Source organism: Rutidosis leptorrhynchoides, chromosome 9 (genome assembly GCF_046630445.1).
Source record: "Rutidosis leptorrhynchoides isolate AG116_Rl617_1_P2 chromosome 9, CSIRO_AGI_Rlap_v1, whole genome shotgun sequence".
In the NCBI taxonomy this organism is placed as follows: Eukaryota; Viridiplantae; Streptophyta; class Magnoliopsida; order Asterales; family Asteraceae; genus Rutidosis; species Rutidosis leptorrhynchoides.
Window position 1 is genome coordinate 62,827,331 of NC_092341.1, and position 15,419 is coordinate 62,842,749.

The 15,419-nt window shown below is 33.6% G+C and overlaps 2 protein-coding genes and 1 pseudogene across 2 annotated transcripts; 2 read left to right on the top strand and 1 right to left on the bottom strand.

Annotated features, from left to right (window-relative positions):
• Positions 1–5,009: 5,009 nt before the first annotated feature.
• LOC139868108 (uncharacterized mitochondrial protein AtMg00810-like) lies at positions 5,010–6,002 on the top strand. The gene has a single exon (XM_071856445.1). The coding sequence runs from the start codon at positions 5,010–5,012 to the stop codon at positions 6,000–6,002; it is 993 nt and encodes a 330-aa protein (XP_071712546.1).
• A 777-nt stretch (positions 6,003–6,779) lies between these two features.
• On the top strand, positions 6,780–8,239 carry LOC139868109 (pentatricopeptide repeat-containing protein At5g61370, mitochondrial-like; annotated as a pseudogene).
• Positions 8,240–11,081: 2,842 nt separating this feature from the next.
• On the bottom strand, positions 11,082–12,456 carry LOC139865682 (putative formin-like protein 15b). The gene is made up of 4 exons (XM_071853760.1): positions 12,140–12,456; positions 11,904–12,020; positions 11,617–11,683; positions 11,082–11,441 (listed from the first exon to the last, which is right to left on the bottom strand). The coding sequence occupies exons 2-4, from the start codon at positions 12,018–12,020 to the stop codon at positions 11,323–11,325; spliced, it is 303 nt and encodes a 100-aa protein (XP_071709861.1). The 5' UTR covers positions 12,140–12,456; the 3' UTR covers positions 11,082–11,322.
• Between the last annotated feature and the right edge of the window lie 2,963 nt (positions 12,457–15,419).

Below are 15,419 nucleotides of genomic sequence, written 5' to 3' on the forward strand. Positions count from 1 at the left end.
CTATATCATTTGTATATTTATTAATACACATAATCGTAATCAAACAAATTTAGTTATTATATCTTAATTTATATATTATATATTTAATTTGTGTATATATTCAAAATGATTTAATATCTATATAGTTATATTAATATATCCATATTTATTTATATACATTATTGTTTAGTGTTATATTTAAAATCAATAGTCTGTTATATGTACGTATTTAAATAAATAATCTTAGTAAGTTTGATTTATATAGTTATATGAAATATTAATATAATTATAGTATATGTAATAAGTATCTTTTATGTACAAAATATGTATGTGTTTAAAAAGGTAGTTTTTGATAATAATAATAATGATGTACTAATAATAATATCAATAATAATAATAATAATATTAATAAAAGTAATAATAATTAATATGAATTGTACCTCAAAAAGGATATGGCTTAAAATAATACCCTAGTCTGGGCTCGAACCCACGACCTCCCGCTAACCCGTTAAACTCCAAGACCACTTCTCCATTTCTGATTTTCTATTATTACTAGGATTTTAATTCCTTTAATCTTAATTTTATGTTTTCATTATATCATCCTAGTCACCATTAACATTATCATTTATTGTAATCATCCAGTATCATCATCAAATTCGTGTTCACCATGTGATTATCATCATTCACGATCTTACATCCTCATCATTCATAGTACGTAATCTAACCATAAATCATCATCGTCTTCTCTAAAAATCATAATCATACGATCATCTTTATCTTATATCATCATCACTATCATAATATTCATCATTAACTTTTCTATTATTATGATCATATTTATCATCTGACTTAAATGACCCGACCTTCATAATCGTAATCATAAGCAAAATTATAATTTTTCATTGTTTCTAAGTTGATTCAAAACGAAACCCGTTATCTATCCTCATAACCATTATCAGATTATCTCGATTCCTATTTGTGTCGATCACTTCATCATCACCTAAACCTCATCATCATACAGATCATCATGTCGGTTTCATCATCTAAACTTCAAGAACTTAACATCATCATCATTCATTAAGAAACGTGTTTGGTTCATGCTTGAGGATCGAAGGGAAAAGTGGAACCAGACATCTCGAGCAGTAACCCAGTCCAGCAGAAAAGAACATTTGGGTCACAGCCCAATTTGAAAATGGAATATATGGCAGTCCAACAAGAAGTCCAAATATAAAGATGGGTTTTGTGAATTCGGTTTGGTGGCCCGATTGCATCCATCGGCCCAACATTAGAACTAGGATTAGAAACCGGAAAAAAAAACTGTGGCAGTAGTCGACTAACATACCGTAGGGTTTAATTTAATATGTAAAAGTAAGATCGTAGTGGCAGACACAAAAGAGCAGGAAATTTCGTTTCATCTTCATTATCATGTGTTTCTAATTATTTAATCGCCCTCATCATTGTTTAACATTACTCATCCTATCATCATCATCATCTATGTCGACATCACTATCATCTTCACTTGCCATCGATCATAAACACCATTAATACTATTTGTTGACTTCTTCACAATCACCATCTCTTCATCACCTTTCATCATAATCATCATCTTTCTTAAAATAGAATAGCAGTAATAAAAGTCGATGGTGGTTTCTATGGTATCCGGAGGTGGTGGTTTATGTTAGTTTATGTGGCGTAGCCAGTTGGATGATGACCCGGTGAAAGTGATAGTGGTTTCATGATGGTAATGGCGTATATGGTGATGGATTAGTGGGTATTGAATGAAGAGGGTGGTGGTATGTAGTTGTAGGTACGGTGGTGGTGTTTTAGTGAACGAATGATGGTGTTGAATATTGGGATGGCAATGGTGTTCGGTTTCATCATAAACTAAAAGAACCCGAGCAGTAGAAGGTTGGATCAAGAAGGTGAGAGTAGCGGTTTGAGGTGGTTATCGATGGTGTCGTGGGATGGCCGTGGTAAGGTGATTAAAGGTGAAACTAGGATGGTGAAGGATGGTTGCTCGTGGTGTGTACATCCGTGCCTCATCCTGTTTCGATTGATAAACAGAAAGGAAGAAAGAAGAAACATATGTGAGATGGAAGTAGGTTTAAAGGTGTTGTTCTCAGCTCATAATCGAATTAAAAGTGCAGCAGCAGTTGTGAACTAATGTGATTGTTGTGGCTTGCTTGCGTTGTTGGACTGAAACATAAAACGATCCATATATATATGGATGATGATGGTGGTTTCGAATGGTGGCTCGTGATTAAAGTGGTGGTGGTTATAAGGTGAAGGTTGGGCGATTGTTCATGGTGGAGGTGTTCGGTGGTTATGGTGGTTTGTGGTTTTGATCAACCGAAGCAAAGAAGAAGAAGAGTGCTTGTGTATGTGAAGTGTGTGTTTGTTCTCGGATGCTAATAGAAAAGGGAGAGATTGAGAGATGGTTGTTATTATCTCTGTGTAATATGATATATGTATATGTTATACATATATAGAGATATTTGATAGTTGATAATGAAAAAGTAAAACAGTAGTTCACTCTTTTAATTCACGGGATATTTAAACTCTTGTCTTTGCCTATATTCATATGTATATACATGAGAGATTCGGTGGACAAAGAAACAATAATATAAATAATATAATAATAATAATAATAATAATAATAATTAACATCCTCAATCAATTGAAACAATAATTCAGCCTTATCTCTTGTTTCATCTATCGACATATTCAATAGGATATTAACTCGTGTTCATTGCCAAACAGTTAACATATAAAAGTATTCCTAAAAGTCCCTAATTTTTAGCTTAGATATATTTGATTATTTCGATCATTAACTGTTTGAAACCTGATCAAAAAGGTTCGTTAATTATTTATTTTCTGTTCTAATTAATATATACGGAGTACTAATATTTAAACTAATAAGGTAAAAATATTTTTGTCAAATCTATAATCTTCGTAATCGATTTACATTCCAACTTTTATTTTAAACCTTTATGAACTCGTTTTAGATCTATATGAATACTAATGAAATGTCAACCGAGTATTACAATTGATTAATAAATATATTCAATAAACTTTTATATCTATTTATAGATTCAATTTAATAATAAATTTTATTATATCTTATTTTATTTTACAAAAGTAATTTTAATAACTAAATAATATAATATTTCAAATTATATTTCGTATTAATATATGTATTTATATATATTTTTTAAAATATATATGTATCTACTTACAATTAGTTGTTCGTGAATCGTCGGGAATGGTCGAAGGTCAATTGAATATATGAATCAGTTCAAAATTTCTGAGACTCAACCTAACAGACTTTGCTTATCGTGTCGAAATCATATAAAGATAAAGTTTAAATTTGGTCGGAAATTCCCGGGTCGTCACATGTACTATTTGATGAATGTTCCTCTGCATCAAATAGACAAGAGAATGGTTAGTTTGATATTTGAGTCTGTTAATGTTTCTAGTTTGTTTTCTATAAAAGAAGGTTGTAGTGCAAACTCTAGCAAACTTATGTTGTCATATAGTCTTTGGCACCATAGGCTAGGGCATATATCTGATTCAAAACTCAAATGTATTCCTTCTGTTTCATCCAAGCAAATTGTGGAAAATAAAGAAGTTTGTTTGTCTTGTCCCATGGCAAAATTTACAAAATTGCCTTATCAACTTAGTGATTCATATTCTGATGAATGTTTTGATCTTGGTCATATGAACATATGGGGTCCTTATAAAGTTCCAACACAAGGAAAGTACATATATTTCTTGACTCTAGTTGATGATTGTAGCAGGGCAACATGGATATATTTGCTTGTCAATAAAAGTGATTGTTTTGAAGTTTTCAAAAAATTCATGGCCTTTGTTGAAAATCAGTTCAAAAAGAAGATCAAAATTGTTAGATCTGATAATGCCCTTGAGTTTATAAAGGGTAGATTAGAGGTGTTGTTGTCTGCAAATGGGGTGATTCAACAAATGTCATGCCCTGATAGGCCACAACAAAATGGCAGGATTGAGAGGAAACATAGACATATCTTAGAAATAGCTAGAGCTCTAAGATTTCAAGCACATCTTCCACTACAGTTTTGGGGTGATTGTGTTTTGACTGCAGTATACTTAATTAACAGAATACCTTCTTCAGTTTTGAAGAACAAAACACCTTATGAGATTCTTCTGAACAAGTCTCCTACATATGATCATTTAAGAGTGTTTGGGTGTTTAGGTTTAGCAAGTAATCCTTCTAGAAACACTGATAAATTTAGTGAAAGAGGGGTTCCTTGTGTCTTTTTGGGGTATCCTGCTCATCAAAAAGGATACAAATTGTTAAATCTGCTAACCAAGAGTACTTTTGTGTCTAGAGATGTTCTGTTTCATGAACATATTTTTACATACTCCAGTGATTCAATTCAAAAGTTTCTAAAGCCTATGCCAGTTAATATATCTCCAGTTCAAGTAGATTATGATTTTCCTGTGATGCAAGAAATAATAAGAGGTGCAGAAGTCAAAGTCAGTTCTACTACAACAAATGATAGTTCTACTACAACCAATGATGATCCAATTACAAATACTAATACTATAAATACAACTACTTCTAGTAGTTTGAGAAGATCATCAAGGACTTCTGCAGCTCCTGTGTGGCATAAAGACTATGTTTTGCCATCCAGTCAAGCCAAATTGTCACATGTTCCAATTGTGAATCAAGTGTCTTCACCATGCCTGGAAGATAAGTTTAAAGCTTATGTCACAGTTTTAATGGCTAATAGTGATCCAAAGTATTTCAAAGAAGCCATAATACATCCAGATTGGTGTGATGCAATGAATTCAGAAATACAGGCATTAGAAGAAAATGGTAAATGGGAAATAACTGATTTACCTCCAGGGAAGAAGGCAATCACTTGTCACTGGATCTACAAAACAAAGCTAAAAGCAGATGGATCTATTGACAAAAAAAGGCTAGGCTGGTAGTAAATGGAAATAGACAAAGGCAAGGTATAGATTATGAAGAAACTTTTGCTCCTGTAGCAAAAATGGTGACTGTAAGATCATTGTTAGCAGTGGCAGCCATGTTTGATTGGGAATTGTTTCAAATGGATGTGTCCAATGCTTTCTTACATGGTGATTTGCTTGAAGAAGTCTATATGACTATGCCATTGGGTTATTCTGGAAAGGGGGAGCCTGTACAAGATATTCCATTTGATAAATCCAAGGTTTGCAAGTTAAAGAAGTCTCTCTATGGTTTAAAACAAGCACCAAGACAGTGGTTTGCAAAGTTATCTTCTGCTTTGTTAAGTTTTGGATATGTGCAGTCCAAAGCTGACTATTCTTTGTTCACAAAGAAGGATGAGGAACAATTTACAGCTGTTTTAGTTTATGTAGATGACCTTCTTATTACTGGTAACAGTGAGACTCATATAAGCCTTCTCAAAGAGCAATTAAAAACTCATTTTCATATGAAGGATCTTGGAACTGTGAGTTATTTTTTGGGGGTTGAGGTGTCAAAATCAAAACAAGGTATATTTGTAAGTCAACAAAAGTATACTATGGATCTGCTTAAAGAAAATGGAGTGTTAAACTGCAAACCATACAAGTTGCCTTTAGATCCTAACACTAAATTGCAGGCTGACATTGGTACTCCATTAGCTGATCCAGAAGTGTATAGAAGGCTAATTGAGAAGCTTATTTACCTAACTATAACAAGACCAGATATATGTTATAGTGTGCAGCTTCTTAGCCAGTTCATGCAAACACCAACATCTATTCATCATCAGGTAGCTAAACACTTGTTAAGATATTTGCTTCAAGCTCCTGCACAAGGTATTTTACTTGCTAGCAATTCTGCAGTTGAACTAAAAGCTTTTTGTGATTCAGATTGGGCTAGTTGTCCTATGACAAGAAGGTCAACCACAGGATACTGTATTTTACTTGGAGATTCTCCAGTTTCATGGAAATCAAAAAAACAAAATGTGGTGTCAAGGTCATCAGCCGAGGCAGAGTACAGGTATGGCTTTAACATGTTGTGAAATCACTTGGATGGTCAGTTTGTTGAAAGATCTTGGCTTAAATGATTTGGGTCCTGTTCAGTTATTTTGTGATAATCAAGCAGCTCTAGCTCTTCATATAGCTGCTAATCCTGTTTTTCATGCAAGAACAAAGCACATTGAAGTTGATTGTCACTATGTGAGAGATCAGGTCAAAAATGGTGCTATGAAACCTACATATGTTCATACCGGGTCCCAACTAGCTGATGTCTTTACCAAGATAGTGACTGTGGATCAGCAAAATCGATTGTTGCACAAGTTAGGAATTGTCAATCCTACTAATTCCAAACTTGAGGGGGAGTATAAACGCATTCAACATCAGTCAAAGGGTGCAGAAGTCAATGTCATCAGCAAAATGTCAAGATAAATAATGTTTGGGTCCAAAAATGTAAATATGTTATCTATAAGGGTCCAGGCTGTAAATATCTAATCTTTTCTGTTATATCACTGTGATTAGGTCGTTAGGCAGTTACACACAAGAAATTAGGGTTTTGTTCACAAAAGAGAGTCAATTACATTTTTCACTGTAATCACAAAATTGTTAATGAAATGGTGATCACAGTTGTTCGAATTGCAAAGTTCTTAAACTTGATATTCCAGTTAGATAAAAAGGTCCCCTTTTTTACCCTATGTTATGTACCTGTAATTGGGTAACTTATTTGTGTCATCAATCCAAAACTGAGATGGAAAAGAAGGAACATACAATATTGTTTAATGAGCATCTGACTATACTTGTTCGCGTACTTTCTCTTAAAGGACATGAAGTCTTTACTGTAATTCAAGTGGCCAAATGTTGGTACCTTAAAACCAAAGCGTTTTCTATCATCTTACTACTCAACATCTCAGCCAATATCTGCTGATGTTGAAAAGTTGTGCGACGTCGTTACAAATGGAATAGGCAGTTTAGATGACTTAGAAGTTAGTCTTAACGAGTTCAAGGTTTCTTGCTGCTCGTCAGTCGTTACTCAAGTGCTTGAATCGAGTAAGAAAGAAGCACCTACAAGACACTTGCTTAGATTCTTTTTATGGTCAGAAAAACACATTGATGTTCGACTGGATGAGAAAGATTATAATCATGCTATCAGAGTGTTTGCAGAGAAGAAGGATTTTTTATCATTGGACATGTTAATCGCAAAACTTGGTAGAGAAAACAGAGCGATGGAGAGCTCGACTTTTAGTACTGTAGTTGAGACTTTAGTCAAACTCGGTAGAGTAGATGAAGCATTAGGGATATTTAAGAACTTAGATAAATTAAGGTGTCCATATGATAGTACAACGGTTACTGCCATAGTTTCTGCTTTGTGCGGAAAAGGACATGTTAAAAGAGCCGAGGGAGTCGTTTATCATCATAAAGATAAAATCTCGAGTGTAAAACTTATAATTTATAGAAATTTACTTCATGGGTGGTGTATGCAAGAAAACAACGAATTTTAAAGGACATGAAAGGTGCGGGAATCACTCCCGATCTTTTTTGTTATAACACATTTTTGAAATGTTTGTGCAAGAAAAACTTGAAGTCTAATCCTTCGGGGCTTGTTCCCGAAGCGTTGAATGTGATGATTGAAATGAGAACGTATGCAATTGAACCGACTACTGTAAGTTACAATATACTTTTATCGTGTTTGGGTAGAACTAGAAGGGTTAAAGAATCGATACAGATTTTGAATACGATGAGGAAAACGGGGTGTTGTCCTGATTGGGTGAGTTATTATCTCGTGGCACGAGTTTTGTATTTGACGGGGCGATTTGGTAAAGGTAAGCAAATGGTTGATAAGATGGTTGAAGACGGTTTAATCCCTGAACGGAAGTTTTACTATGATTTGATTGGTGTTCTTTGTGGGGTGGAAAGGGTAAATTATGCACTTGAGTTGTTTGATTTAATGAAGAAGAGCTCGTTAGGTGGGTATGAAACGGTTTATGATTTGTTGATACCGAATCTTTGCGTGAATGGGGAGTTTGAAAAGGGTAAAGAGCTTTGGGATGAGGCAATAGCTATGGGACTCAAACTTGAATGCTCGAGTGATGTGTTGAATCTTTTGGTCACTGATGTTTTTAAGCCAGCGAGAAAAATTGTAAATAAAGTTTGCATCTTGGAAAGCCCCAAACGAAAGATTGCAGAAAAATTTAAGCCGAGTATAAATGTGAAGAAGGGTAAGAAGTTATTCATCACTAAAAAGAAAGGTCGAAAGTTTACGGTACTTAAGAAGATAAACAAATAGAAAGGATCTTCGACTTGATTTGTAAGTTTATACGTCCATATATTCATGGTCTGCTTTTAGTTTTATGTACTTTTGACTGCATAGATATGTAGTTAACATTATTTGTTCTTGATCATGCTTTTTAACATTACATTGGTACATCAAACCTTTATTGACTCATGGGTCAAGTGTTAACTTGGGCGTTACAAATCAGCAAACGAGTAGTTAAATTTGCTAGGATACCTAGCATTGAATTAAGACTTTATGCTACAATAAAAGATGCATGTAATCATTAATTCTTCATCTTTTCTGATGATCATTTTTTCACTTATCATATTTTTAGACTTAAATTTAGAACTAACTTTAGGGTTAATGAATATTTTTCCTAGAAAAAAGGAAATAAGTTATTTCATTAGTTACTGTATATGGCCATATGGATGGTAATTCAAGATAAGTATGAATCATAATTTGTTTTCGTGGTTACTATATTTCAATAGACAGGACCACACAGTTACAAGTCAAAAAATTATCGATTATATAACTTTGAGTAGAAGTAAGTAATAAATTTTGATCATTCATGTGCTTAAAAAGATAAATTAAGGTTAAAAAGATAAATTAAGGCTACAATAAAAAGATAAATTAAGGCTACAAAACTGGACGTAAGACGGGAGATGGTAATTTAAAAAAGGTTGCGCCATAGACTGTTATTTTTATTTGTTTTGTAGTTTGTTGTATTCTTTGGTTTACGTGTACGGTGTCTTGTATTTAGGATCGGTGCTAGCGGATTGTGGTTCTAGCGGATTTTGGTAGTTTCCTAGTTAACTAGGTTGGTTTTCTTTTGTTTGCTCGGTATGTCGGGCGAGGCTCAGTTTATAGGTAGTTTTCTTTATTGTTTCTATGTCGCTTTCTAGGTACGAGCCTTGGCCCGTCCCTCTTGCGTGTCGCACGGTTGACGTTTTTCTTTATGAAACGTCTCCGTTTCTATTTGAGTTATCGTATTTTTAGGGAAAAAAAAGGTTACCAAACAACAAATTGACAGCAGACAAACCTTAATATATAATATTGTATACATATGGTTATTCAACGATCATGTCGTGACTGTGGAGAAAGTGGCAAGGGACAAGGTGGTCTTTGAGGCTAGTGATCGTGATCATACTGTTGTTTCTGATGTTCCTAGCTTAGATGATGGTTCGTTGAAGTTGAGGTCGAAGATTTGCTATGAGAATCAAGTGGGGAGTGACGTTTCTGTTGGTTTAAAAGATCTCGCGAACCACTTATTGTTTGGTGAGGAGATTCAAGGTTTGTTCGATGGTAATCAAGTTGGAGACTGTTTTGCGGGTTTGTCCAGAAATGCTCAGGATGTTGGTTCTAATCTTTCATCCAAGGGGCCGATTGATTGGGTGGGTGTTGGGGTCCTCCTCGGTTAAATATGCCGATTTTTGGATTCAGCCTTAAAAGGTTTCGAACATATCCGCGTTGAAGGGAAGCTTATCAACTCGAGGGCGCCTTCTAAGCCGAAAAAAGTCAAGATCAAGAAGGTCCACGGTGCCTAGTTGAAAAACTTCTTCTCAGACAAAATTTGAGTTTGCGTTCTGGTGTTTCGTTTTGTTTTAGGTCTTCGGTTACTCGGTTAGCTAGGTGTGGGCGATGGCATGTTTTCTTTCTTTTGTGGGTTCGTTTTAGAGTATCTCCTTATGCTCATTTTGTTTGGTTTGTGTTTCGGAATTCGAAATAAGAACTTCTATAACAACAAGAGAGTTCATTCAAATGAGAGTGTGAATCCATTGGAGTTTGTAGATCAGTTTGATATTCGGCATTCGGCTCAAGTGACTACAACCAACTGAACCATCAACATGTGATGATGATCTTTAGTTTTCTTTTATATAGGGTTTTAATTTTGAGCAACTTATAGGTTTAATTTATTTTGATTATTATTACCACTGTATGTATTTGATTTGGTTCAAAGCAATGTAGATTCTTTTGTTGAAAGTTACTATGAAATTTTTGGGATAGTTGGAGTAATTCAATTTAGTCCATTTGTGACTTTTAATCATATGCAATTTTGTTTGTATATCTTTCATTTTGAATAATGTTTTAATGTTGTAATATCAATCAATGATGTTTATGTTTTGATGTTATAATATACTAATGAGATTTAGACGTTAGACATTAGTAGTCGGGGTCCTAGAAGAGAATGCTTGTTGAATATTGATGAATCTTTCTTTTTATGTTGGCAACCTTAAAATTAATAACTGTACTGGGTAGGTCATAAAGGATTATCAATTCAACTGTAGTATTACATTACAAGTAGAAACCATTAATTAAATTGTCTTAACACGATTGACCATTTTAAATTTCTCATATTCAATTCAAATCTTTTTTACCCGGACTTGAGCTTGCATCTTGAAAGTTCGGCAAGCTATATATATAATCGAGTTCAAGTAATACAGAATACATTTGATCAACCAAGTCCATGAAAGTTGTGACCAATTGTCCACCTACACACTTATTAAAGCATATTTACACTTTTTTTTTTTGTGGCAAAAATAACGAATAATCATGTATAACCGAGGTTGTTTACCAAAAAAAGCCCTCAATATGGATTACATAAAGACGGGGAAAATGGGGAAGCTTGCACCTAAAAAGTAACCATATAAACGAAAACTATCTATAAACAAACAAGTCTCCGAAAACCTTAAAAACAAACTAACCAAACAAAGCAAGATAACAAAAGTGCAGCTACAAACAAATGGAAGCAGAGCTAACAATATTAGCAGCAACACATAATCAAATACCAGTAAACAAAAAGTGCGTGCAACCACAATCTGATTTATCAACTGAAGTACGAGGTCAAATCAGTCAGTTTTATATCACCCCGAGAACACATATTTGGATGAACTTTTAAGCACTGAAACCGCATCTTCACCTGTGTATGTATTTACATCAGCAGAGCCATTTGTTTGAGCTCTGCAGTTTGTCACAGGTTTTTCGGTTCACTTAACTTGTAGCTGTGGCTAGTATCGGGATTGCATTGACCCGGCAATTTGACTTGATCATACGAGAACGGGTTTCATTCAACCTATTTCTCACTTTTGTTTGCTACATTAACACCTTTTGCCTTCAAGCTCTTTTTGAGCTTTCTTTTTTTCTAATTCAGCCTGTTTAGTGTTCTCTTCATGAGCTTTTCGAAACAGCCTCATGAAGTTTATAAGGGTCTGAGTCACTGCATAACCATACAGCCAAATTCAAAATTTGCCCCATTTAATTTTAATGAAAGGGTTATAAATGCCCAAATGTGCATACAGAGACAATTGTATTCAATCAAAACATCAATTAAAAAAAAAAAAGAAAAAAAAAGAGAGATAAGATGTTAGAGTAAGTGTGTTCTTGAAATTTACCTTGTTCGAAAGAGCAACGAGCAGGGTCTTCCCCAAAATATATGGCCAATGCATCAGCATTTCTACCCTGCAATATAAACAAGTAGAAGATTTAAAAAAAAAACACTGAAAGACATCCAAAAAAGTAAACTTTGGACGAGAATATAAATTTGTTACAGAAGACTTCTGTCTCGTGGAAGACAATGAACTCGTTCAACGTCTAAAAAGAAATAACAATAACAATAAATCATCTGAATCGAATATTTAAGAAAATAAAAAAGAAAAAACAGAGTAAGATATTTAGTTACCCTGTGGAAAACTTCAGATACAGGGCAATCATTTTCAGATACAGTTAATTCCTGTTTGACTGTTTCCAGTCCTTTAATAATGGCTTGCATCTCTTCTGTTAAAGATTTCAATTGCATCTGCAGAAAAAAAAAAAAAAAAAAAAAAAGGTTAAATTTATCATTTTTATCCAACTATTTTATGTAAAAGAAATAAAAGTAACATGATTTCCGATTTCGTAGAGGAATGTGAGCCGAACCTTAGTCGCGGGCTCTAGGCTCACATGAAAATCTAAAAGGGCTGGCGACTTATTGGCAAGAACCTGTAAACATACAAACTCTAGAACGAACGAGTTAAACAAGCTGAAAAAATCTAATCGGAAGCTAAGCTCACAACAACGAACAAATGAGAAGAACAAAAGCTACAAAACAACAAACAAAGGTTAACCAGCTAGAACAAGTATGAGGGGGACCAATCTACCGATCGGAATCAAATATCTTTGATAACTGTACTAGGTAGGTCATAAAGGATTATCAATTCAACTGTATTACAACTAACTAGAAACCATTAATTAAACCGTCTTAACACGACTGACCATTTTAAATTTCACATATGCAATTCAAATCTTTTTAACCCGGACTTGAGCTTGCATCTTGAAAGTTCGGGACAAGCTATATATATATATATATATATATATATATATATATATATATATATATATATACAGAATACATTTGACCAACTAAGTCCATGAAAGTTGTGCCCACCTACACACTTATTAAAGCATATTTACACTCTTTTTTTTCTTTGCCGAAAATAACGAATACTCATGTATAACCGAGGTCGTTTGCCAAAAAAAAAAAAGCCCTCAATAAATAAGGATTACAAAAGACGGGGTAAATGGGGAAGTTCGCATCTAAAAAACAACCATATAAACGAAAACTAGCTATAAACAAACGTGCAACCACAAACAGAAGCAGAGCTAACAATATTAGCAGCAACACATAATTAAAACTCGGTAAACAAAAGTGCAACCACAAACAGAAGCTGAAGAGCTAACAATTTTCTCATTCTAAAATCAACAAAATGTAACAAAATGCGCCTAGTTCAAAATTAAACATCTCAAACAAATTAAAGTTGAAACATCGAAAATCCTTCTTCCTGGGTCCAACCAACAGTAATAATTGTTATATAGAGATCGATGACCTCATCTAGTCTAGCTGCTAATACATACATCAAAACGTTATATAAACTCTATCCACCAAAAGTTGTATCAATCATAATCATTCATAGTAATACCAAAAGTTGTGTTTTCTTCCAGCAGCAATCATACTCCTACTCAATATATACGCTCAACCTTCACTTGAACCGAGTGCAAATTCAGACGAGCGATCTCCCTCAGATCATCATTAGTATTCAAATCCACATTACGACGATTCGCATTCACATATCTTAGCCTAAAATCAACATTTGTAGGAATTCGACAGTTCAACCGAATTAGTATGTCTTAATTGATTGATCGTTAAATAACCACCTCCATACCGACCTAAACCTCCCATTCACAACTTGGAAACGAAAACGATGATAATCTCGAACGTACTTAACCTGCAAAAATAAAGCAAAAATTAAAAAGTAAACCCTAACCCTAACCCTAACCCTAAATTGAAATTGAAACAAAAATCGTAAATAAAAATCATTATTATAACTCGAAACGTAACGAATAGTTTACCAAGAACAGCATGGATGAACGCCAGAGGTGTTTTGATAATTTTGGGGGAGGGAAAAGTGATTGAAACAATATGACTCGGATAATAATTTTGATAATATTATACGGAGTATTTATATATATATATATATATATATATATATATATATATATATATATATATATATATATAGGCAGGATCAATGGGGAATTAACCAATCGGGGGTAAGCGGGGAAGCAAAAACTTTTTTTTTTCGTTTTTTAAAAAAACTTTGTTCACGAACATTATAGATGGGATGAAAATATGAACATTTAGTAGAGAAACTTTGTGATAAATGTTTTTATTTTGGCGGAAAAACGCTCGAAGAAGTAATATATAACAATTATCGTATTTTTCGAGCGTATATTGAGGTTTTAGCTATTGGGGTTTAGATATTAGGGTTTATAGGGTTTAGATATTAGGGTTTAGAAATTTAGGGTTTAGAGTTTAGATTTAGGATTTAGATTGAGTTTTTAACACGAACGGTTTAGAGTTTAGGGTTTAGGGTTTAGGGTTTGGTGTTTTGGGTTTATGGAATAAACCCAAAACACCAAACCCTAAACCCTAAACCCTAAACTCTAAATCGGGCTAAATTTTACTTCACAAAACATGGAAAAAAAACGTTCATATTCTTCACGAACAATATTATCTTGAATGTTATTTTTGTCGATCGTTTTTCCGCCTAAATAATAACATTCATCACGAAGTGTCTCTTCTAAATGTTCATATTTTTGTGTGATCTTGATGCCGGAAAAAAAATTCCAAAAAAACGAAGAAAAAAAAAAATTTGCTTCCCCCCGCTTACCCCAGATTGGTTACTTCCCCATTGATCCTGCCCCTATATATATATATATATATATATATATATATATATATATATATATATATATATATATATATATATAGTGGATCAAGAGGAAAGTAACCATTCGGGGGGAAGCAAAATTTTTTTTTTTTTTCGTTTTTTGAAAAAACTTTGTTCACGAACATTATAGATGAGATGAAAATATGAACATTTAGTAGAGACACTTTGTGATAAATGTTTTTATTTTAGCGGAAAAACGCTCGAAGAAGTAGTATATAACAATTATCATGTTTTTCGAGCGTATTTTGAGGTTTTAGCTATTGAGGTTTAGATATTAGGGTTTAGATATTAAGGTTTATAGGGTTTAGATATTAGTGTTTAGAAATTTAGGGTTTAGGGTTTAGATTTAGGGTTTAGATTTAGGATTTAGATTGAGTTTTTAACACGAACGGTTTAGAGTTTAGGGTTTAGGGTTTAGGGTTTGGTGTTTTGGGTTTATGGAATAAACCCAAAACACCAAACTCTAAACCCTAAACCCTAAACTCTAAATCGGACTAAATTTTACTTCACAAAACATGGGGAAAAAAAAACGTTCATATTCTTCACGAACAATATTATCTTGAATGTTATTTTTGTCGATCGTTTTCCCGCCTAAATAATAGCATTCATCACGAAGTGTCTCTTCTAAATGTTCATATTTTTGTGTGATCTTGATGCCCGAAAAAAAAAATTCAAAAAAAACGAAAAAAAAAATTGCTTCCCCCCACTTCCCCCGATTGGTTACTTCCCCATTGATCCTGCCCCTACACACACACACACACACACACACATACATATTGTGACGATCGCTCCAAATCCATATGGACGAACACGTCATTCATCGATTTCATTGCGAGGTATTTGACCTCTATATGATACGTTTTGTAAACATTGCATTCTTTTAAAAAGGCACACCATAAATGAATATTTAAATCAAAGGTTTTCGACAT